The following is a 25,407-nucleotide window of genomic DNA, read 5'->3' as shown; positions in this document are numbered from 1 at the left end:
GCCTATAAACAGAGCTCTAAATGAGCCACTTGTTAGGTTCTATTTCGATTTGTGTCCTGCCGGTCTATAAGCATTAGTCAGTGAGATAGCCTGCTTGGTCATGTGCGTTGTAGGACCAAATGTTGTGTGATTTTAAACACAAGAGCGATCGGTGTGATCATTTTCCCTGCCGTACTGTACGTGGTGAATATGTAGGATGTTGTATATTGAACATGTAGGAGTTTTTCCCCAAGTGGTTTGGTGGTGTGCATGTGCGCTTGATAAAAGAAAAACCTTGAAATTCCTGGATGATTAGCATGATTTATGCTAGCATCTCCAACAAAAAGGGAAACCATATTCAATGATACTTAAATATATAGATTTGTGTTGTGGCGCTCCTAAAGAGAGTGGAAAAAAAGAAACACATCTTTTAATCAATTTTATTTGTTTTATTTCTTTAACTGCATGTCATTATTCGTAATTCAAAACTCCCTGTTGATGCATTCAAAAACAATACAGTATCTTCATACATATCAAGAGCAACAATTAAAAACCTGTACATCTGTGTTTAAGGTGTCCCCTTATGGACTGCTATTTACACACTCAGCATCTTCCCTGCAGAGGGCGCCACTAAAATAACGGCTACTCGTACGGCCCGAGGTCTCGGGAAGATCGCTTTTAGATCCAGCGGGTAAAAATCCTGCAACACACCGCTGCCTGCTTTCTCGTCGTCTACTCTACGCTATCAGGTTGAAATGAAGAAGAGGACGATTATGTTGTAAAGGTGGTGGAACCTTACACAGGAGTTGACAGATGTTTTTTTAGCCCCATCTGAACACTTGAGCCTTGTGGTGATCTCCATGTGAACTGGATGGAGGAAAGCAAAATGACTGCTTCAAGCCAGTTGGAGGATCAGAACCAATGGAGAAAAAAGAATTCAGATTGGACTGCTGTCTCGTTGAGGTAAAATTCTGTGCTCTCCTGGTGCACCGGTTACTTCCTTTACACGACAGAATGTCCTCTTTTTTCATTATCGTGGGCTGAGCTTCAAGAAAAGTATAAAGATTTACTTTAAAGTCACAGTTCACCCAAAAATGACAAGGCTGTCAGTATTTACTCACCCACATGTTATTCCAAACATGTACGTTTTTCGTTCTTCAGTGGAACACTAAAGGAAGAGTTAAGCAGAATGTCCCATCAGCTCTCATCAATACAATTCAAGTAGACGGGACTAGAGACAGCCTCCAAAAAAGGACCATACATAGTCCATATGATCTGTCAAGAATTCCAAGTCCCCTAACGATTATCTTGAGTAAAAATGTAAGTAATAAAAGATTTTTTCCACCAGCTACATTCATACAATGTAAGTAGATAGGGACTGGTGCTGTCAAGACCGCCCCCCCTCCCCCTAAACAAATCCATACAGTACCACATCATATATATATATATATAGTCCATGCGATTTGTGCACTGATTTCCAAGGTCCCCATATGATAACCTTGTTAAATTTAAATAGTTATTCACTAATAATCTTGCTTGACAGCTGTAGTCACCTTTCACTTCCACTATATGAACTAAATATAATCATGCTCCACGAAAGAAAGAAGGCCAAAGGAGGTCGAATAAATAGTAACAATTTTCATATTTGGGTGAACTACGCCTTCAACAATCTCATCGTTACTTTCACAAATAAAATTGTTCTTGCTCTTTACAATGGCTGACTCCTAACAAGGCCAATATAGCAAATTCAAGTTGAAAATTCAAAGCTGAAACACTCCATTCGGGTTCTGACATTTCAAAAGTGTCAAACTCAGCGGGACAAAGACCCATCTGTATTTTCTCAGCAGAGGGAAAGAGTATGACATCATTGATTAGCATTTTAATGGCACATTAGCACTGCTAGCAACCTTACACTGTTATAAAAAAAACATTGCATCGTTGTGTTAATATATCGGTTGGCTCAGAGTATGGCTCATTTTTGAGACTACTTCTCTGACCGCCTACTGAACATCTACAGGTCTACACTGTCTCCAGTTAAGGAAACCTATGGGGGGCATATTTGGTTGGCATGCTGTTATCTTTGTGGACTACATAGTGTGTCTCTAAATCTGATTATGACATGGGGTTGTTACATCAGCTAAAATAATAGCATTAGCCTACTAGCTAACCCACATTATGTGAAAGGGGCACTAGGGGGCGGTAAAACCGTCAGATCAAATTCTATTATTTTATTAATAAGGAACTGGCAACAGATGTTCTGTAAAACACGACCGCGGGCTATTTTGTTCTTGTCTGGTCTTCTGGGTTGTGGAATTAAGTATCATGCCATCAAGGGGTTGTATGTATTGTAAGGCCCAGTGCTATTACACTCAATAGTATACTCACTACAAACATGCAAGATTCAATTATTTATAAGAATTTTTTATATAATCAAGCTTCTTGCCAAGCCAGTGGGCACCTTGTTTTAAAATGCAGCACTTGTGTCAGGAACACAGAGGAAATACTGTGAATCAGCTGACAGTGCTGGATTTCTGATATGTGACACATTTGGGGTTCGAGAATGCACTTCAGTTCAGTTAAAAAAAAAGTGTGCAGGGTCTATCATTATTTACAATAAGCTTGCTTCTCAAAATCTGCTACAGTAAGGTCAATGCTACAGTATTAACATAAAAGAAAATCATCCCCGTCAATAAAAACATCAAACTGAAATAAAAAACAATAATTTACAAGGGGTCATTTCAGTTCTAAAGTCCAAGGGATAATCAGGTACCAAGTCAACATTAAGATCCAGGCTGGTTGATGCACAGCTGAACGCTGTGTAATACGCATTTAAGAAACCTGATTTAACGTGTACAAACACATATCGCTTTTCCAAATTGTAAATTGCTAAATGCTTACAGGCTGCGTATGGCAAAATAATTTACAGTATGTGTGATTTTCTACGTTAGCATTAATAATATGTTACAGCACAGTAAGATCGCCCAGTGATAAACTATCCCTACCAAAGGATAATGCTGAACTAACTTTTACAGATTTTTGCTTGATAAAATACTGTCGTATCAAAGCTTTTCATCCCTGGTAATTTATCACAAAAGATTTTACTGTGCATGCACAGCTTTCCAATGAGCCTTTCTAGAGCGTTGCTGGGTGTGAAACACAACAGAAAGAGATAGCACTTATTGCTCAGGCAATTCTGAGGTAAAGATCAATGCATAAGCTGGTGGTACAGCATGTCTGATTATCGCCCGATCTCAGAAAGCCTTCCCTTTAGTGTTCGGTTTCGACTCGCCAACCTGCCTGTGTATTTAATAGTACACAAAATCACGAATCTCATATCTTAGGTAGAAAAATCCTACCACAATTTTTGACCAGTAAGTCTTACAAAATGCATAGAAGCATGTATCAAAATGCCCTTTAATCTTTTGTCCTTTTTTGTTTGTTCGTCTCCTGAAATGAAGATTCCGCGTGATGCTCAGTGCTGATTGGCGGAGAGTGTGAGGACCGATTGGCCTTCACTTTGTGTCATTTTCTTAATCTTTTTTCTCTGAAATGTCGTGGGCAATGAAATGGGTCTGGAGTATTAAATCGGAAAGCAAACGAACACATGAAAAATCAAAACTTTGGGTCTTGATTCTGAGCTCCAGGGAAGTCTATGTCTCGTATAAAGGAATATCGCATGAGGCACTTGTAATGGCTCTCTTTCGCTTTGACTCACTTAGCTGAAGTGTGTGCAGAATATTTCCCCAACTTGTGAACCAAGTCTTGCAAAGATATAGATGTTAAAGAGGCAGAACAGTATTGTGTTGCACACTTTCTACTATGCTACGTCTTATGTTCTTTAACTTGTTTATCTGTTTTTTTTGGTAAACACTGGCTAAAGAAGCAGAAGGCACCTGGAGAGGTTTGATACGGCTCACTGGCCTTATAATAAAACTTTAGTTCTGTTATCGTCCTTCCCTCCTCTTTCAACCGCAAGACCACAACTCACATGAGGGGAGGGGTTACAGTCCATTCTCAAGCAGGCAGCTAATAAAATCTCTTAAATCAAGAGTCACTCTGTTCCAAGTTCCATACCAGAAATCGGATCTAAAGCAGAATTGAGCGACCCTTTCTTAAATAAATTCTTTTTATAATAGAATTTTGTAAATAAATGGAAAGTATCAAAATAAAATGATATGAAGACAACATGCTATTATGGACGCTATGGACATAAGACGCCTACTAACTGACCTTGCAGTTAAAGTTACGCTAGCCAAAAACTTTCCATCCTTGGCCCCCAGATGGAGATAAAAAAGTTTGATGAGCCTGGATGGGATACCTCTGCAGTATCTAGAGTTTCTTTTGGTCTCTCAGCGACACCAATATTACATAGAGATGGATTTAAGATGGGATGGTGCTGGTGTAATGAAGATCACAGATATAAAGACAGAGCTCATGTATGAATGAGACACAGGCTGTGTGGGCACACGTGTGCATGCGTGCATTTGTGAGAGAGAGGAGAGAAGTCAAGGAATAGTTCAACCAGAAATTAAAATAATTCAGTCATTATTTCCTTAGTGTCTTCTTGTTCCAAACCTGTATGACCTTCTATCTTCTGCAGGATGCAAAAGAAGATAATTTAAAGATTATTGGTTACCAGACAACAACGGTACCCATTCACTTCTATTGTATATACACAAAACCAATGAAAGTCAATGGGTACTGCCGTTGTTCGATTACCAACATTATTCAAAATGTCTTCTTTTGTGTTCTGCCGAAGAAAGAAAGCAGAATAGGTTTGAAATGTCAAGAGGGCGTGTAAATGAAGACAGAATTTTCATTTTTGGGTGAACTATCACTTCAAGGGAAATAGCATTAGGACCACAGTCCTCCCTTTTTTCGGCTCATCCTTTTTCCCTCTAAAACCTGAGAGAGTTTGTGAGGGCTGGGGACAAGCCAGGGTCCCGGCGGTGTAGTTGAAGCTCCAGGGGCCAGCAGAGGGCTAACATGCTCCCGGGGCCACTGGGTCCTCGTGAATGAGATGCTGGCTGCAGAAACGCTGACTTCAGAGAAGCTGACAGCTGATTCTGCATCCGTCCCATCGTCGTCATTGTCTAAAGGCATGAGGAAAGAAAACTGCGCCCGCTGCGCACCCTCCGGAGTGCTGGACTTTCTGTTATCTCGCTTTGATTTTCCAACTCTTCCTCCCTCCATCTGACCTTCGGCTGGGAGGCTGTTATCCCTCTGTGAAGTAAAATCTTTTGCTTTCCGTCTCGCCCTTCGTCGTTCCTCTCGTGCTTCATCGTCGTCTTCATCTCTCCGCCCTCCCTCTCGGCCCCTTAGTGTGCTGGGTAAACTCCGTGATCGTATCTGTTGCTCTATCCTCCTTCCGGTTTTCCGGGAGCCACCTGCCGTGCTGACATCCACCCAGCCCCGCTCACTATCAGATACTCCTCTGCTCCTTCCTCCTGACTTTCTCCTTCCCTTCCCCCTCCTCTCTCTCCTCTCCCGTCCACTGTCATCCACCCATCTGCTGCTCCTCGGAGGACTGTGATCTGGTGCGTGGGGCCCTTCAGAGCAGAGGTAGGAGGGGGAGGTGACCCCAGCTTCATGGTCTGACATTGAGAGAGATAAGGAGAGTTAAATTATAAAATGCTATCGTTCATGTCAAATTACAAACCGAGGTGTCACATATGGTTTGGATGATGGAGAAGGACAGTAGGTGGATGACTGACAGTGCAACCAGGAGACACACCAGTGACTGTTCTGAGATCAGTGAGGGATTTAGACCACGTTTACAGCATAATCAAAACGACCTGCATTTACAGGGATTCACGAAAATGAATTAATTTTATGCATGCTAGGCCAGTTGAAGGCGATATTGGGTTGTAAAGAAAACGACGTGGCTGAGCACATACGCAGTTATAAGCCAAAAGTGCTTTATAATACTTTTGGTCGACGTATATATGTGTAAACTTGCCACTGTAAATATTGTCTCTCTGCTGGTTATAGTGGTGCAGTAAATCTACTTTTTCATGGAGATACGTTCATGGATATGTCGGTTGGCACAAGTACACATTACCCAAGGCCGCCATATTATTTTTGATATACTTGCATGACACCTGAACACCTAAACACATGCGCATGATGTCATCGTTTTCAGAAAGTTCCATCTTGCAGTTTACACAAGAGTCGATAATAGCCCCGTTAAAAAAACCTTGCACTTTGAGAGGCCGTTTACATGAGACCGTTTTAAACTGAAAATACAAGTATGTGTTTTGGCTGTCCGTTTACATGGAAACAATGTTTTAGGGGACTGAAAACGCAACTTTTTGAAAACGCTGCCGTTGCAGTTTACATGGAAACGGCAACTTTCTGAAAACTATGCCATGCGCATTTGTATGACATGCTCGACATGGCCGCTTCCCATAAATGAAAGTGACTTCCCGAATTGATCAGTTTTCTTGGATCTGTTTAAATGCAGACCGTTTTGATAACGCTGTCATGTGTACGTGAAACTTTTCCAAAACGCAAAGACCCATTTAAAAAAGTTTTTATGTTTCCCAATACGGCATTGTTGTGTAAACGAACAACCAAAACATATAAAACGATGTTGTGTAAATGGCCTATTGCTTGAAAACTTTATCTATGTAAATATACATCTTTTCACCAATAAATGTACATGATTTTTACAGTTGTTTGAGATCTATTGTACTAGATAAGACAAAAATCAATTAATGATTTTAAAATAAATCAGTTCATTAATTTACTGGTATTTACAGGTTCCACGTTGCCTGTGATTTTTCTTTAACACAAATCATAATTTTGATATGGTCATTTAGCTCCTAAAATGACATCTTATAATAACATATTGGTGAATTTATGATGCTCCTTATCTTGTAGTTTTTTACGAGGAAAGTGACAGAGAATGATGAATAGAAAGACAGAGAGAAATCAAAATGGAGATTAGTCGCATTTCAAATTCTTGTCCTACCAAAGAGCATCACAGATGAATGCACCACAGGATATACTGACCATTAGATGATTACACCAAAGACAATGTAATGGAAGAAAAAAAGAACAAATTTATGGAAAAAGACAACGCAGAATTTACTTAAAAGAGGTGCAAAGACAACCAACGGTTAAGGAACGGTTACCAACCGCGAGTTTTCTGTCCGGCCGATGACATAGAAGCAAGGCTCACCCTGCTTGGAGTTAGTCATACAAAGAGATAAGCTGGAAAGCTCCACTGGAGGAGGGAAAAAGATCGAAGAGGTCGTAAAACAAAAGAATAAGAAAAACATCAGGAGGAAGAGATTAGAAGGCCAAATGGAGAAGTTTTCAGTCCAGAATAGAAAAAAACAGATATACCCAAAACTGAATATGCTTAGAACAAGCAAAATCTATCCACCATCATCATGTTCCAAAGCTACTATACAATTTGATTTCACTCCTCACCGTAATCCGGTACATATCCGTTGCCTTTCTTCAATACGAGGTGTATCCGGGTTCCACCCTTCCGGATCTGTTCAACGGCCTGGCTGTGTGTCATTCCAGATGTGCTGTCTCCATTAATCTCAACGAGTTGATCACTCACCTGCAAAACCACAATCCCATCATGCCTTAGCATAATCCCCACAGCGTAACTAAAACATTTTCGGTTACATTAATTAATTTAACTCAGGGGTTCTCAAAATGTTTTACTCCAAGGCCCCATGAAAATTGGCAGATAATAATAAATATCTTGCTCATTTTGTCTAATTTTAAAATATTGGTCATCTTGAGGCCCCCTTGGAAGTCAGCTGGGCCCCCGTATGGGCCACGGCCTCTCTGTTGAGAACCACTGATTTTCACTTTTTCCAAAACAACTGATAGGGCATATAAAGGAATACATTTTATTTGATGTGTCCAACAGAAATACAACATCCCTAAAAACATAAAAGTGAAGGTGGTGTAGTCCCTGTGTGTAGTGTACTGACCTGTATTTTCTGACTTCGAGAGGCTGGGCCGCCCTCCATCAGGCCAAGTACATACAGACCCATGTTATACTCACTCCCACCTCTCAGGCTAAAACCAAACCCCGTTGGACCCCTATCTAGATCCAGGGTGTAGTACTGGGAATCCTGGACATAAAGAAACACATCTTTTTATATGCAACTTCATATAGTGTAGATTGTATGTGGGGCAATGGAAAATTAATGTGCCTTTAATTGTTACATAATATACTGCATTTACAATGATTTTTTAAGTAGTTTTATTTTATTTTAATGCATAAAGCCTTTCAATCTTTTTGATATACATTAATATAATCTTCATTTAAATTACATCTAATTCATCATCTGATGCTTTCTGTGTGCACGTATGCAACTTCACCTTCTGTTTGGATCGATGGCCTTTTCTCGATCGGCTCTCAGGATCAAAGTCAGTGTACTCTGGCAGATTATTGTCTGACAGAAATACAGAGAAACTCAATCAATCACATTGACTTTAATCAATCTCATCTCTATTCACAAGGTTGAAACACCAGCACCCTCTTGTGGTGGTTGTGGAACATACACATCTTAATATGCACAGTAGTAGTGTATCATAAACAGTAGTGGCCAAAAGTGATGTCATACATCTTAATATATATATAAATATGCCCTCCAGAATTCACTTTTGGCCATTACTGTGAATACAAAAAGAGGATTCACCTCAAAAGTATATGACAAAAAATACATGATGATCAGATGGAAATGTTGCATTTCTGTTATAATTCATACAGATGAAGTCATAAGTGTGTATATTAGTGTGTAGTTATGTGTTTGCGTACTAGTGTTTGACCGTGGTATAATAGTGAGTCTGAGCGTGTTTCCAGCTCTGCGCAGGATCTGTGCCAGGTCCCTGTGTGGCAGGGTGACCACTGATCGGCCCTCCACAGCCTCTAACTGATCCCCCGGCTGGATCTGACCACTGCGTGCAGCCGGGCTCCCTCTACGTACTGTCACAAACCTGTGACACACCAGAGACGAGGCTACAGAGAGAGAAAGAGAAATAAACCTCATCAAAGTGTGCTATTGTTATAAATGTTTTTGTTGAGCCGCCTCAAACCATAGAAAGATAGATTCATTGTTCCACATATTTTCACATTTCCACATTCCAGAACAGGGAGTTTTCGGACAAAAGAACAAACCTGTTATAATAAAAACTGTTTTATAAATACAATGTTTCAAACTGCTGGCAATAGATAGAGCCTTTTTGAACTTATGACACAGAAATCCACTACAATAGTCACAGTTATGAGTTCCTCGTTTTGCTCTTCTCTGACAGTCCTTCTTGGGTTTATGGACCTTGTGTACTTCATGTGTACTATTTTTGTACTTTATAATCTTCAAGACCTAAGCTCAGTTAGCCTGAGTAGTAATCATTAAAGAAAGTCGTGTGAGACATAAGCAACAGAAAGCAGAAATACACATTTGTACACACATGCTCAATACAGTCCTGTTCTAAACTGGCCCAGTCTTGCACATCAGCCGATCAATCTATCTAATTGTATTGACTGGCCTGTCGTGCATGGTGGATAACAAAAATATAGACTCTCCCATCAGCAACAAAGTACATACTAAGTGGTACATTTCACCCTCTACGTGTGTCCGCCTGTAGCGGCTCTGACAGGATGTTAATAGAAACAAAGAGAAAAGGCCGCAGGAAACAAAACTGCTCTGACACAATGGGCAGCACATCTGAATAAACATTTCAAAAGCATAAAAAAAATTAGACACATGTTGGAAATGTTCTGATCATTTACAGCCTGCTGTGATTTCGAACATAAGCCAAGAAACAGTCTTCAAACACTCTCCCCTGCCACAACATAAAAGTTCCTTTTGGGTTTGTGAAGGGTGTGATGCAACAGAAACACAGCCAATCAAAACACACTTTAGTGTGCCATAACACTGTGTGCTTTTAAAGGGACACCTTTTACGCCCCCCCCAAAAGATCTGTGATACTTTACTCACCCTCTTGTCATTTGTCCTGTATGACTTTCTTTCTTGCATAGATCACAAGAAGATATTTTGAGGAATGTTGTTAACCAGCACCCATTCACATGCATTGGTTTTGTGTCCATACAATAGCCGGCGCTGTTTGGTTACCGACATTCTTCAAAATCTCTATTTCTTCTGCATATGAAAGAAAGCCATACAGGTTTGAAATGACAAAATATTCATTTTTGGGTGAACTATCCCTTTAAAGGGAACCCAGTGTATAGAGAGATGTATGGCTTACGTCGTTGTAATAGGCTTACAGTACTAGCATTTGTTGTTAGAAACACATAAATATTTTCAATTCTTTAAAAAAACTAAATGTAATACTAATTTTAACCTAAGGAGGCCGACATGTTCTTTTTTGATGACGTAAACTGGTTGCATGCACAGCTAGAAAGCCAAACTAAACACAGACACACCAATCAGTTCTTCAGCAAATATAAGGTTCTGTAGGGTAATATATATATATATATATATATATATAAGTCAAAAAGTTTAATGACTCAATTCTCATATTTGTTTCAGATGACCTTTCCCTCTGAGTGATTTTTTGGCCAAAAGAAGCTGCAATGTGTAACAGCTTCAAGAATATGCTTCAAGAAACAAATCTAGATACCGAGACAAATCACAGAAGCATATCCACAGAGTGGAAAAGGACAATATTGTGCCCTAAATAAATTGGCAACTTTTGGTTGAGTAATGAAATAACCCTGTGTGTGTGTGTGTGGTTTAAACAGAATGAATCAGTAGAGCGCAGGTGAACGTGTTCAGTGTCTTCTGAAGCGTGCTGAGGTGGAAGAGATGTTCTATCGCCTCTCCGCATCTCCCACTTATCCACGACTATGTTATTGAGTGTTGCCAATTATTACCCAATCTGCCTTCATGTTTCGGTCTATTATTCATTACACATTCTTGCATTATTTATACCATGTAAAACATCTTTGTTTTAACAGCACAATGTTTCCAAGGGTAGGTTATTTATAGAGATTATCATACAGGGCAAAAGATTAAAATGGTTATTGTGTTTATGTGGGTTGCATTTCATAAACACAACACAGAGTTTTTGCAATTTCATATATGCCTCCATTGTGAAAACAGAGACATAAATAGATGAAGGGACACAGCTGTCCATGACCCAGCTGCTCAAAAGAGAGTGAGAGCGAGGTGCTCTGTTCGATTTTACTTTACATGAGTATTTGGGGTTTGTGAAAGTATGGTGTCTGCTGTATAACCATTATCAAACACTTCCTCTAATCCTACAAAACATTATGGGTGGTTCACACCAAACGCAAACGCAATATAAAGTCAATGCAAAGACGCGAATAAACTCACAGCAGGCTATGCGTCTGACACAAATCGGGCAGCCCCATTGCGCATCCATCTCGTCTTCCGTGCATGTTGACTTAATAAAAACCGTAGAACACGAATGTTCTCGTTTGGTATGAACCCTGCATTACTCTCATGACTGATAGAACAAAGAGACGCACACATGCTTGCACATGTCCATAGTATAACGCAGAACACAGTATACGTTAATACAGTTATGCTGCGTTCACACCAAGCGTTCTGCACATATCACAATTCTGCATGATCTTCACTGGCTCCCGGTAGCTTACCGTATTTAATTTAAAATTCTCCTTCTCACTTTTAAATCTCTGCATGGCTTGGCTCCTCCTTATCTCTTCAACCTGCTCCTTCCCTACACCCCGACTCGCACTTTACGATCCTCTGACTCTTGCCTTCTCGTTGTCCCTCGGCATCGCCTTGCTTCAATGGGGGGCCGATCATTTAGTGTTGTTGCACCCAAAATGTGGAACTCTCTCCCCCGATCTCTCTGTTCTGTTAACATATCTCTGAATTCAAATCCATGCTCAAAACTCACCTTTTTTCAGAATGTCACAATTCATAATTATTATTTCTATTTTTTATTTTTTATGTGCTGCCCATTCACCTAATTCTTATCTACTGTTGTTTTGTCTGCTGTCTTTGTCAACCGCCTTTTTTTGTTGTTTGTTTATTGTAAAGTGTCCTTGAGCTCTGGAAAGGCGCTATATAAATAAAACGTATTATTATTATTAATTAAGGGCAACGTGAATGACATGAATCTTGTGTCTTCCGTGCAAGTTGAAAAATTTCAACTCAAGCGAGAAAAATTACACAAAAAACTATTTGACACCTACTGTTTGATATGTTATTCAAGTCACTTACGCGAAATAAACTATTTTCACAAATACTAAAGAGTGAGAAACTTAATGCTTCCCAGGTGGTGTGAACAAAGCATAACAGTATTTTTCTGATGCTGAGTTTACAACAAACACGAAGCATCGCATTCCTCTTTTTTATTACTCGCAGGAATAGTCTGCCGAGAATTGGCATCTATTTGCATCTTTGCATCGACTTCGTAAATACAAAAGTAAGTCATGAAACTTTAATACATAACTTGTCCCACACTGTTTGTGCTCGAGACAAGAGGACAACATTTACTAAATTAAATCAAATGATAAAATATAACGTTTAAAAAATCCACTGAAACACACAGGTAAACAGAAACAGAAGCAAAACACATGCATACAAGATAGTTATGAAAAACAGGGTCAAGCTTCATAGCTTTTAAGCTTTGTGTTTCTGTTCACCTTTCATTTATTCACATGGCTCTGTTATTTTCATGTCTGGGCTGATGTCCTCTGAACTGCAGATCAATGAACCACATAAGAGCTGAGTTTTACACATGCCATGAGCTCCAGAGGATTTGTGTGTTTTGGAAGTATAGTTCAGACTGGGGTTGAGAGCAGATGACTGTTACCATTCTAATAAAACTCTTCATGCAGAGAGGAGGAACTAATGCAGAGAAGCTGATAGACACATGCTCGGCTTCGGTCTTTAAAAGGGACTTTCTATAGATGCAGTACAAACTGTTTACTGTATACGTAATCTTCCCTAAACCCCCTAAGAATTATGGACCACACAAAAACACGCACACGCACACACACACGCACACACACACACACAATCTAAACAGGGGCTTGTTAAATTTTACTGTTCTTGAATTGAATACACTTTAATTTTGAATACAGAAGACATTTTCCAACAAATTTGCCCCATAAATAATTATGTATACTCGGGTGAGAAAAGACTATTGTACAAACACTCCAGTACCTGAATGATCAGATATTGAATCTGTTGAGACCGATTGAATCTGTTGAGACCGACAACATGACAAGACAAATGAAACCTGAACTTTTATATAAATAGTAGGTGTACTGTTGTATTGTTAAAAGTGAATATGAACTTGGAAAACACATCCAACATGAGCAGACGAACAACATGCATCCAACAAAACACGCATCAACAAAACATTACACACGCACATTCTAACGTGACCTAACCTAATTTAACATTCCCTTAGGCATAAACAGGCGAAACCAAATCTGATTAATATTTAATCTTATTCATTTTATTAGCTTTGTAAATGCCTATTAAATGAACAATGAAAAATCTCACATGTCAGATAAAACGTGCTTAACCAATGATCCAGAACCTGTGGTTTCTGTTAACATGAATAAGCATCACAGAGCAAGCAGACACAACACCCAGCTTAAAAACAGCCTTAAGGATATTACAAAATAGAGAGGATACAGATAAGACAATCTTATATTTGACAGGATTAGAAGGAACGCAGTGTTTCTTGCACTCTCATACACACACAAAACATTCCCTCCAAATGACTTCATAGACGTGATAAGAGGTCCAGTGTGAGCCGCTCCTAAAAAACACGAAACTATCAGCCAGGGTTGTTACTAGACTTTAGTGGGCCGTGTTTGTCCAAGGGCCTGGAACTGTGTTACAGAAGAGTTAATTCCCTTGGCACTGCCCACCGTGGACCAGATGAAATATTTAAGGCATGTGAGAGTGTCCAGGTTTATGTGAGCACAAGGTACGGAGAGTTCACAGAAGGCAATCTTCAAAAGATCTGCCCCGGAGAGCTCAAAGACTTAAGATACAATGCAACATACACAAACACACATCCTGTTCTCTCCCAAACCAACAGACTGTTCTCATGCACCTGAAAACAGTCACAGCTCAAGATAACAAATCACAAAGCTTTAGCACAACCACCCAATACATGTTAAAAATCACTTTAAAGTACCACAAACAGTGATTCAGCCAAATGTTAGGAAATCTAAAAAACAGCAACTGGGTCAATCATTTTCAGAATGTCAGAAAAGTATTTACGTTTGGCGTCCTTCACCGTTCTCAGTGCAGACTGAAGCCGTTCTAGCATGTTGACCAGACAAATTCAGATTTATATCCCAAGAATTCTTGATCTACAAGAATAAATGATGTTGCACAACAACTGAGGACTGATAAGGTGTTTCTCCTCAGAGCAGAAACTAAACTGAACTGAGAAAAAGGAGGAGAGGGGGCATGAGTGCAGAGGAGAGAGAGAGAGAGAGAGAGAGAGAGAGAGAGAGAGAGAGAGAGAGAGAGAGAGAGAGAGGGAGGGAGGGAGAGGGAGAGGGAGAGGGAGAGGGAGAGGGAGAGGGAGAGGGAGAGGGAGAGGGAGAGGGAGAGGGAGAGGGAGAGGGAGAGGGAGAGGGAGAGGGAGAGGGAGAGAGAGAGAGAGAGAGCTGGCAGGAGGGACAGTGAGTGAAAGCATAAGAGAAAATATGTGAAAAATAAAAGTGATTTAACACGGAATACTTTCACTAAAGCTGCAGCATCGTCAGGGTAGTGTGTGAACAGGTGCTGGTCATATAAAAAAAATTGATTTATTTCACTCATTCCATTTTAAAAAGTGAAACTTGTATATTGCATTCATTCATTACACACAGACTGATATATTTCAAATGTTTATTTCTTTTAATTTTGATGATTATAACTGACAATTTAGGAAAATCCCAAATTCAGTATCTCAGAAAATAAGAATATTACTTAAGACCAATACAAAGAAAGGATTTTTAGAAATCTTGGCCAACTGAAAAGTATGAACATGAAAAGTATGAGCATGTAAAGCACTCAATACTTAGTTGGCATTGCTGACGGCAGCAATGCGGCGTGGCATGGGGTCGATCAGACCAGGTTGCTCTGATAGTGGCCTTCAGCTCTTCTGCATTGTTGGGTCTGGCATATCGCATCTTCCTCTTCACAATTCTCTATACATTTTCTATGGGGTTAAGGTCAAGCTAGTTTGCTGGCCAATTAGGAACAGGGATACCATGGTCCTTAAACCAGGTACTGGATGCTTTGGCACTGTGTGCGGCTCCCAAGTCCTATTGGAAAATGAAATCTGTATCTCCATAAAGTTGGTCAGCAGCAGGAAGCATGAAGTGCTCTAAAACTTCCTGGTATATGGCTGCATTGACCTTAGACCTCAGAAAACCCAGTGGACCAACATCAGCAGATGAAATGGCACCCCAAACCATCACTGACTGTGGAAAAATTAAACTGGACCTCAAGCAAGTGGATTGTGAGCCTCTCCTCTCTTCCTCCAGACTCAAAGGAAATGCCAAATTTATGCCATGTCTGGCATACGTCTGTGCGTAGTGGTTCTTGAGGCACTGACTCCAGCTGCAGTCCACTCTTTGTGAATCTCCCCCACATTTTTGAATGGGTTTTGTTTCACAATCCTCTGCAGGGTGCGGTTATATCTATTGCTTTTTCTACCACATCTTTTCCTTGCCTTCGCCTCTCTATTAATGTGCTTGGACACAGAGCTCTGTGAACAGCCAGCCTCTTTTGCAATGACCTTTTGTGTTTTGCCCTCCTTGTGCCTCCCTTTTGGACAACTGTCAAGTCAGCAGTCTTCTCCATGATTGTGTCCCCATGATTGGGATTTTCCTTAGTTGTCAGTTATAATCATCAAAATTAAAAGAAATAAACATTTGAAATATATCAGTCTGTTTGTAATGAATTAATATAATATACAAGTTTCATTTTTGAATGGAATTAGTGAAATAAAACAACTTTTTGATGATATTCTAATTATATTACCAGTGCCTGTATATTAGTTAATATATTACACTATATAGTATATATTATGTATATATGCACACTATACAGCTGTGGACAAAATTAGGAGACCATTTTAAAATTATTAACAGAATTATTATTTTCAGAAAATGAAAACTTGGGAAACCAGTGAAAATAACGTATAATGTATAATAATGTATTTTTCCAGACCTCAAACACTGCAAAGTAAACGACTTCTTATATCATATAACTTTTAAGCACTTCAACACAAATTTTTTTACATATATTTAGGAAAAGTTAAAAAAATATTTTTATGTGATAAACTTTTTGATCACAGTTGTCTTTTACATTGCTGTTAGATGACTTTGTCACACCTGAGGTTTAATTTAGTTGAAATTCATCAGACATGGGATGGGAATGGCCACAATGCATCTAGAAATGCTGATTCTCTTAAAGGAAGAGTTCACCTCAAAATCTAAATTGTGTTATTCAGAAAACAAGACATTGTTAAATTGGTCCATCTGCTTATAGTGGCTCAATATAATTTCTTTGATTTTACGAGAATACTTTATGTGCGAAAAACAAACCAAAATAATGATTTTAATCGATAATCTTCTTGTCAGTCCATGGTGCATGCGCATTCGATTCGAGAATGTATCTAAAAAAGTTGTTATTTTGGTTGTTTTTCCCCCCAAAATGTCTTTAGTACTTTTCTAGACCTTGACAACAACTACAATCATGATGTCTATGAGGAGGCCTGGAATTCTCTCGGATGTTACCTAAAATATCTTTATTTGTGTTCTGAAGACGCCAGGAGGTCTTAAAACAAGTTGAACGTCATGTGGGTGAGTAAAAAATAGCACAATTTTGAATTTGAGGTGAACTTTTCCATTAATGTTTTCTACATCTGGATTCAGGGGCTGTTCGTATTACACTCCAAGAAGAACAGAGGTAATTTCGTAACACAGAAAAATCCCTTAAAAATATTGCTGATGTATTTTAATACTCTGCGCTTGTAATATTACCTCTGGAAGTTATTTAAAGGCACTGTTCATTAAGTGAAAAATGTGGACTAATCTGACTTCCATATATTGTAATAGTTCAAAAAAACAGCTGTTTCTGTGTTTGGTTACCATTTTTCATAATGAATGCGTGTCACATTTGCATATAACCATTTTATTATGTACATTAGTTGTAAAATGCACTGTCAAATGCATCTTACAATTAATGTTACGCTAGAATTATGGTACATTCATGAGTGGATTTCTGGCATAAATATGGAAGTCAACTATGTGATTTTTTTTGTTTTAAACACAGGTACAGTATACCCCAAGAAACCTTTTAAGTGAAATCTCTGAATTTGACTAAGATATCTGTCTACAAAACAATGAACAAAGGCAGGCAGACAAAAACTGAACCACAAAACAACTAAACACAACTCACTAGAAAAAATGAACATGACCTCCAGTCATCTGATGTGGAACTCCAGAAAAAGCACTGCTGGACAAAAACCATGACCTAAGTCACAAACCTTAACTTATCTTACGATTACAAACACTTTCCTCCAGCCTCTGAGCAGGGAGGTAAAAATCTAATAAAAGCTCATTTATAACTTAGTTTTATTATATATCTCAGCAATGCCTGAAATCTAGTGAAAATGTAATGATTTTGCTAAAAAGAGCATTGCTGTGCAAATGCTTTTTGCATAATGGCATGACTCAGATGAGCATCATGCTTTGAGGGAAAAATGCAGTTTTATTTGTATTTTTTATGGTAATTGCTGTATGCTTACGAAATGCCCTTTATATGACAAAACTGATTAAAATAGACCATTTTATTGCTTCTCAAATATGCATTAAAAAAATCAGCAAAGCAGAAAAACAACACTGACTAAATATTTCTCTCCATCAGATAAATAACCCATTCAACTATATTCTATAAGAAAACAATATCTCTGCACGTCACTGCAATTTAGATCTAAATCTAAACCAGATATTTGTGTTGCAATAGGCCTAAATGAAATAATAAAATGTGAATTATTTGACTGCATTTAAAAGGCACAATAAGTAAATTTACAAGTTTAAGAAATAAATGGCATGACGTCTACTGTCATAGCTTTCAAAAGGTGACTTAATGCACCTCAACACACGGATCATGTTCAACCAATCTCTACTTACATCCGTTCATTACATCTTGGGAGGCGATGACAAACCCGAACCCTTCTCCTGGTCTCCGTCTCAGCTCCACCTCCATCGCTCTGGAAGAAGCTGCCGTCCTCCCGTCTGCATGGCTTTTGGAAACGGCTCCCAGGTTCGAGGCAGCGGTTCGGCCCCACTGTCCATTTCCGTCCTCGACTCCTAGCCAGTCCCTGGGCTCTAGAGTCAACGTCACAGGCACCGAGTCCAGGAAGCTAGTGCTCTGGACCAGGTTGGGAAGGTCACCAGAGGGCGAGGAGGGTGAGAGGGTGCTCTGGCTGTGCACAGCACCATCGGAAGAGGGAGAGGTCAGATCAGGGGTGCCCAATGAGGGAGGAGTTCTCTTATTGGCATTTGGAGAACCTGGTGAACAAAGAGGACCTGAAAGAGAACGGGACAATGCTTAATGACAGCGATAGTAAATATGGAGCGAAACACAATTGTTGCATTCTATTTATTCTACTGGATATATTTCATAATTTTGTGTTTCTCACTCACCTCCTCTGTAAACCAGTAATACAACCTCACCCTGTTTGGTATGTTCTTGTAGCACCCGCTGCACCTGAGCAAATAAATATCACACAAAAAAGATTACAAGTCGTTTTAGAAATCCCCAAACTAAACAGAACTGGCAAACCTGCCAGACAAAAGATTACCTGTGCAAAGCTGAGGCTCTGTACATCCGCGCCATTGATTTTAATAATAGCGTCCCCTGGCTGTAAGGAAGGGCATTGCCTCCTATCCCAGACTCTCTTTACTACCGCAAGCTGCCCCCCCTGCCCCCCAGCCGTCACACTGAAACCCATACCCCCTCCCTCGCTCCTGCCCAAGGCCACAGGTACCAGCTCACCCCCTACCCCGCAGCCTACCCCAACAGGGGCTCCGGGTGACCCTTGGCCACCCGGGTGAGGTCGCGGGGGGTTGTTGGCTTGACACCCATTGAAACCGCAGGGTGGGAGCTCGGTTGGAGGTGCAACGGCAACAGATGTTTGGGGCATGGGAGGTCGCTGGGTGTTTGGCACCCCTGGCGGTGGGACTGTCTGTCCCACCTCAGGTTGGGGTAGGGGTAACGTGGCAGAGGAGATATCACTCTCGGAAGACTTGGAACTGTGATTGCCATGAGAGGGAGCTGGAAGAGAGTTGTGGTTGTAGCTTCGGATGAGGGATGCCCTGGGTGGAGTAAAATGGATTAACTTATCACTCACAAAGACTTCAGCAACAACTTATCTGACATTATCTAAACTTGCTATGCTACCTACCTGCGTGTGACAACAGAGCTGACCTCTGTATCACTGTGACTTGAGCTCATTCTGTCCGAAAGGGGAGGGGCATTTGATGAAGGCACTGCCCCCAACCCTACAGTCCCTCCCACTCCGTTACCATTAGCCATCGAATAGGAATTTTGGGGTGCTGTGTTGCCGTTAGCATCCAGAGACTCTTTCTGCATGCGGGGGTAAAAGTTGTTGTGGTGGGACATGGAGCGGCTGAGGTTCAGCATGCCAGGCTGGTGTCCATCGGGATGTTGCGGCTGGGTTTGAGCAGAGGCGGGGACAGCAGGGTTGGGTTTTTTGGGATCGGAGGGAGAGGACAGGTTGGTTTTGGGGCAGCCATCTGGGTTGTAAAGCATGGGGTAACCTCGACGAAGAACAACGTCTACGCTGTGACACATGGGTACGGATTTCAGCATTTCTACCACTTCTTTATGGAACAGACCCAGCACACAGGTGTCATTGATATACACCAGGATGTCAGCTGAGAGGCAGAGAAAAAAAACAGAAAACGTTTTTTATTTGGTATTGCATGGTATAAACCATGAGCTCTGAATCATATCACGAAGAATCATAATTTTCCAGACTGGTTTGATCATTCCTTATCGTTTTGAACAATTTATTCACTATGTAAACCCACAATTTTCATAAGTCAAAAAAGTTTCACAAACTTTCACAAATTATTGATGCTTCTTGAAATGCAAATAGGAGGAAACATTTTATAAAAAAGGATATGGCCCCTTTAAAGGAACAGTTGACCCAAAAATTCCATCATCATTTACTCACCATAAAGTTGCTCCAAATCTGTAAATGTTTTTGTTGTGATGAACACAGACAAAGATATTTGGAAGAATACTTGTAACCAAACAGTTCTTGGCCACCATTGACTCTCATAGTAGGACAAATTACAATGGTAGTCAATGGTGGCCGAGAGCTGTTTGGTTACAATAATTCTTCTAAATATCTTTCTTGATGTTCATCAGAACAAAGAAATATATACAGATTTGGAAAAACTCGAGGGTAAATGATGACAGAATTTTTTATTTTTAGGTGACCTTTAAGAAGTGTGTGTTTGTGTGTTAGTTTGACAGCACACGTGAGTGAATGGTGATGTGAGCGACAGTCAGATTAAAACCCACAGGCCCATCTGGATTAAGAGCAGATCAGCAGATTCAAACCACGAGACCCTCTCAATAACTTGACACGCACACAGGAATTCTAAACTAATCCAGAAATGGGAGGGATTGGCAGCTTAAAAATAATAAAATGAGGATTGGAGGGATAGAGAGGTTTATTAGAAGATCGAGAGGAAAGCAAACAGCTCATGTTCCCCTGATAAAATCCATCTTTCATCCATATCTCTTTCTCTGATTGGATTATCTTTTCTTTTTCTCTCTCTGGGTTTGACTATAAATCCAGATCTTTGGTGTTTTTGTCTCTCCCTTAATGTGCTGGATGTCCTCACCCTAGTTTACATATGACCACAATGTCCTCACAGTCCCTGCAAAAACAATGTTTATAATTCAATTATGATACCTGCCGTGAATCCATAGGTAAAATAGTTTTTTTAGGTAAAATTCCTAGATACTATAGTGTTTTTGAACTTTACTATAGTATTCTACAGTGTTAACTGTTAACTGAATACTAAGTTAACTGAATACTATGTTAACTTTGACGTTAATAATAAATGAATCCCTCCAAGATTCATAAATATTCAGATTTCTCTGATCAGTTTACCACACATTAACAGCTGCAAAGGTTTTTTTCAAATGCTCTGGGTCAGATAAACTCTTCGAGCCTCACCTGTTTTGAGTGCAGATGGACCTCCAGGGGTAACACTGTACACCTGCAGGAACTCTTTAGGTCTGCTGCCACCCACGATGTTAAAGCCAAACCCACGAGGCCCTTTCGACAGGCGGGTGTGTATGGAATAGCCCTTCAGTTCAGATGGTTGGTCTGTGAATGCAGGTACTGATTCACAAACACACAAACAGGGCGAGTTACTTTTAGGACAGTGGTTTTCAAACTTTTTCATTGTAAGGCCCCCTTTGTGTAGAGTGTATAACGTTGTGGCCCCCAAATAAAGATTTATAATCTTAAACTTATAATTTAAATTAAAGAATAACATATTTAGCTATACAAAGCGGCAACATCAATTATTTTGTTTGGTTGAATTGAATAAAATGTATGATTATTTCTATACTTAATAAAATGCCACAAAATCTGTTGTCCCCTGGATCCTTCTTGGGGCCCCCAGTTTGAGAACAACTGCTTTAGGATACATGTTCACGGAAGTGTCGAACCATTGTGCCATCTGCTGGTTGAGGGGTGTACTGCGTATACACTTTACAGTATGAACTACAGTAATTCATTCACATATAAATACAGTGGTGATGTTGTGCATCTAAGGAATGCTTCCGTTTAACTTTGCAGTGGAAAAATATATCTTAGATTATATAAATAAGAAAGTAATGGTTCCTAAAAGAACATTTAAGTAAATGGATTCTTCTATGGCATCACTGTGAAAAACCTTTAGAAGCAGTCAAAAAAAGAAATCACATATTTTTTTTCAAATTTACATTACTTTATAAATCACAGATTATTGGGCCTCATTTATCAACAGTTATGTGTGTGTAGTGTGTGCACAAGAACAGTTTCTCGCAGAGTGTGGGATTTATTAATTTACATGTAGAATTGTGTGTAAATATAAGCACACATCTGAGCTTGCTTACGCAGAAGATGTTACCCGAACAGTGATATTACAAAAAGAAAGTGGCGCCGTGTGTTTCCTGTGTCCTTTATTTGCAATTATTACACGGCACGTTGGTATGCTTGAATCTGATTGGCCAGTCGCGACATTTACAGTTTTCTTATTCCCAGATAACAAATTTTGACAGGTTTTTTGACTAATTAAATATGATACATATATGACATTATATTTACAAATGATTGTAATGTTAATGTTGATTAATGTGGCCCCCGATTATTAATATGTTTTTATACTTTTGGACTCCCCAGTAAATATATGCATATACATATTTGCACACGTTCATCTCAAACACACACTGTACAGTAACAGACAATCAATCTGAAGATTGCTAAGCTAAAAATAAAAGACCACTTAAATATAAGAGAGTGTGCACTGAGTGATAGAGAACATTAAAGAAAAGACGAGAGAATACGAGAATAGAGGACAAGGGTTGAAAGGCAAGGAAACAAGGAATAAGATGAAGGCGCGGAAGGTTTGTCATTAATCTATGTGTAAGGACTAGGGAGAGCGAGTGGGTGTGCGCTTGAGGGGCAAAAGTGAAGAGAGGCGCACACACATGTATACTCACACTCGGTCTTGCTGAAAATCTCTTTGCCCTGAGTCCTTGGGTCCAGCCAGCTTGTGGTCTTTGAGTTATGGCTTAAAAATGAGAGACATTTATGACATCTTTTCACTGGGTTTCATCAGCAACTTTAAGATGAAATATAACAGCAGTTTTGAGAGTAATCAGCATTAAGAGGACTTCATTTTTATGGATAAAGGCAAAGATTAATGTGCATTTTATATAGGGATGGGCATCTTATTTTGGCTTGAATTCTAACTTTCTGATTCCATTAATGATTATTTTTTAATGTGATAGTTCACCCAAAAAATTTAAATTCTGTCGTCATTTACTCGAGTCATTTTTACAGCACCCGTTCACTTGCATTGGTTTTGTGCCCATACAATAGAAGTGAATATGTGCCGCCACTCTTCGCTTACCAACTTTTTTCAACATACCTTCTTTTGTGTCGTGCACAAGAAATAAAGACATACAGGTTTGAAATGACAAGAGGGTGAGTACATGATGACAGAATTTTCATTTTTGGCCGAACTATCGCTTTAAGGGAGAAATCCTTTTAATGGGCAAAGGATTGGAAAACAATTCTTCTTTTTTCATGAAATTGTGACAATATTTAACCAAATCCACACACACTTGTCAATTTCATACAGAAAAGTGAAAGAATGCAGACGTGGATGAAACTTTATATAGATTTTATAAACAAACAGGTTCCACTTAAAGATTCCCAAGTTCAAATGTGTTAAACATCAAAGCAACGTGTCAACTTTGAGTAAAATCTTTCATCACTGGAGGAAGGAAATGACCTTCCGCATCTATTTTCACACACTCTATTTCCCCTTTTTATGCTCTCCACCCCTACCACTTTTGACTCTGCTGACTCACTTGATGTAATAGGGCTCGCCCGTGTCGCTGAATGCCAGTTCCCAGTTTTCAGGCAGAACCCCTCCACGTGCACCGTTCTCCATGGCAACCCCTCCATCCCGCCCACCGCCTGAGTCCCAAGTCTGATTAGGTGAGACAATAGTGGTGGGAGGGGCGCTGCTGGCTCCTGCAGACCCCGCTGGGAAGTAGAGAGTAGAGTTCAGTGAACATGACGCGAGATGTGGGCATCCCGTATAATCTTGGGCAACCTCGGGCCATTAAAGAGATCGGACTGTTCATGTTATCCTCCTGTTGCCATCGCTTAAATAAAACAGCATCAGTCCTAACATCGCTGTATGATGTTTACTGTGAAATGTATACAAAATATATTCGGTTTACTGCAGAATGGCAGTTGTGTGAAGTGAATCAAATGAAGAGATCTTGACATTTTAAGCAGAATAACTAGAAATGTAGTCACATTATTTTGCATTTGGGAAAATTCGGATTGGTCAACTGCAGATTTCCATTTTTTATAATGGCCATTGAACTGGTTATCTGTCTGGTGTTCTTGAAAATCAATAAAAAGCAATCTGGTAGCTACAGTCATATCTCATAATATGAAAAGTCAATGTGATTTTCAATCAATATTGTTTTTTTCATTTACATTCATAAATTGTTTTATGCAGTAAGTAGGCATTTAAAAACCACAATAATGTACAGTCATTACTGCAAAAAACTACTACTATTACTTTAGAATGACAATATCAATATCCTTTAGTCTGATTATTTTGCCAAAATGACTGCACTTTACGGCTAACTGAACATTATCGCTTATATAATCAGATGATTTCAGATGATAAAATCTGATGCTTACAAAACAAAACCTACAAAGGTAGCATAGAGAAAGCAAATAGGACCTAAGAGACCAGAGCTTGTGGCACACAGAAGATTAGAAATCCTGAGGAGGATCGAAACAAATAATGTTTGTGAATTTGTGAATGTACCCGTATATTTCTAAAATGCTTGGATTCTCATGTACTCGTTCAAAAAGGTTTTATTGATTTAATTTACGTTGTAGCCAAGAGCTCAGTCAACATGGTTTTTTTCAGGTCTCATCTCATAAAGTCATACCTGACAGACCAGAGTCTTCCTCACTGTTATCGCCTTCCTCCACAGCTTTCTCCAGGTTGCTGAGCGATTTGCTGCGTGTACGGAAGTTTCGCAGAACGTTTCGATGTTCCTGATATGTAATGGGGGGGCTGTCTGGGCCAATGTGGACGGGCCGAGGAGTGCCGTAATAGTTCCCTGTGAAGACAGAGACATTTAAAGCCACAATTCATTGTGCTCTCCAACAAAACCTTATCTTAAAATGCGAAACAAAGGCCTTTAGACACAATGCATTGTACGCGGTAACAGAAGCAGTCCTTGACAAGAACATCTGTCTTCAACCTTAAAGCTACAGTGTATAGAATCAACAGAGATGTGTCTTCAGTTGAGGGCAAGAACACAAGAAAAAGATAATCAGAACAGCTTGGGTCATAAAGGTTTAAAACTGAAAAGAAAAATCTTTACATCTTTAGAAATCTTTAAACTTGGATTAAATTGTAGGTTTAAATTACTATAGTTATATTACTATATCTATTTTATAATTATTGCTTCATAATGCTATCTTTAAACCCTTAAATCACAGCTCTTCTGAAACTATTAAGACCAATGGCATGGCAGACTAGATAATGAAAAATCTAAAAAAAACTATGCCTAACTTTAATTATGAGGTGAACAGAACTTAAATATAAATCAC

The 25,407-nt window shown here is 39.5% G+C and overlaps 1 protein-coding gene across 1 annotated transcript in view; it reads right to left on the bottom strand.

The window, feature by feature from the left end:
* Window positions 1-420: 420 nt before the first annotated feature.
* magixa (MAGI family member, X-linked a) overlaps window positions 421-25,407 on the bottom strand; it is a 37,335-nt gene continuing 12,348 nt past the window's right edge. Inside the window, exons 5-17 of the mRNA XM_079468013.1 lie at window positions 24,738-24,911; window positions 23,628-23,805; window positions 22,752-22,822; window positions 21,217-21,384; window positions 19,405-19,897; window positions 18,802-19,315; window positions 18,644-18,707; window positions 18,128-18,526; window positions 8,771-8,971; window positions 8,332-8,405; window positions 7,938-8,081; window positions 7,417-7,555; window positions 421-5,573 (exon numbers count right to left, since the gene is read on the bottom strand). Of these exons, the coding sequence (XP_079324139.1) occupies window positions 4,834-5,573; window positions 7,417-7,555; window positions 7,938-8,081; window positions 8,332-8,405; window positions 8,771-8,971; window positions 18,128-18,526; window positions 18,644-18,707; window positions 18,802-19,315; window positions 19,405-19,897; window positions 21,217-21,384; window positions 22,752-22,822; window positions 23,628-23,805; window positions 24,738-24,911 (3,359 nt within the window). The 3' untranslated portion in view covers window positions 421-4,833. The remainder of the gene's footprint in view (window positions 5,574-7,416; window positions 7,556-7,937; window positions 8,082-8,331; window positions 8,406-8,770; window positions 8,972-18,127; window positions 18,527-18,643; window positions 18,708-18,801; window positions 19,316-19,404; window positions 19,898-21,216; window positions 21,385-22,751; window positions 22,823-23,627; window positions 23,806-24,737; window positions 24,912-25,407) is intronic.

The sequence above is a fragment of the Barbatula barbatula genome, assembly GCF_947034865.1.
Source record: "Barbatula barbatula genome assembly, chromosome: 11".
NCBI lineage: Eukaryota > Metazoa > Chordata > Actinopteri > Cypriniformes > Nemacheilidae > Barbatula > Barbatula barbatula.
Note: the sequence above shows the minus strand (reverse complement) of the source record. Positions and strands in the feature narration are given on the sequence as shown.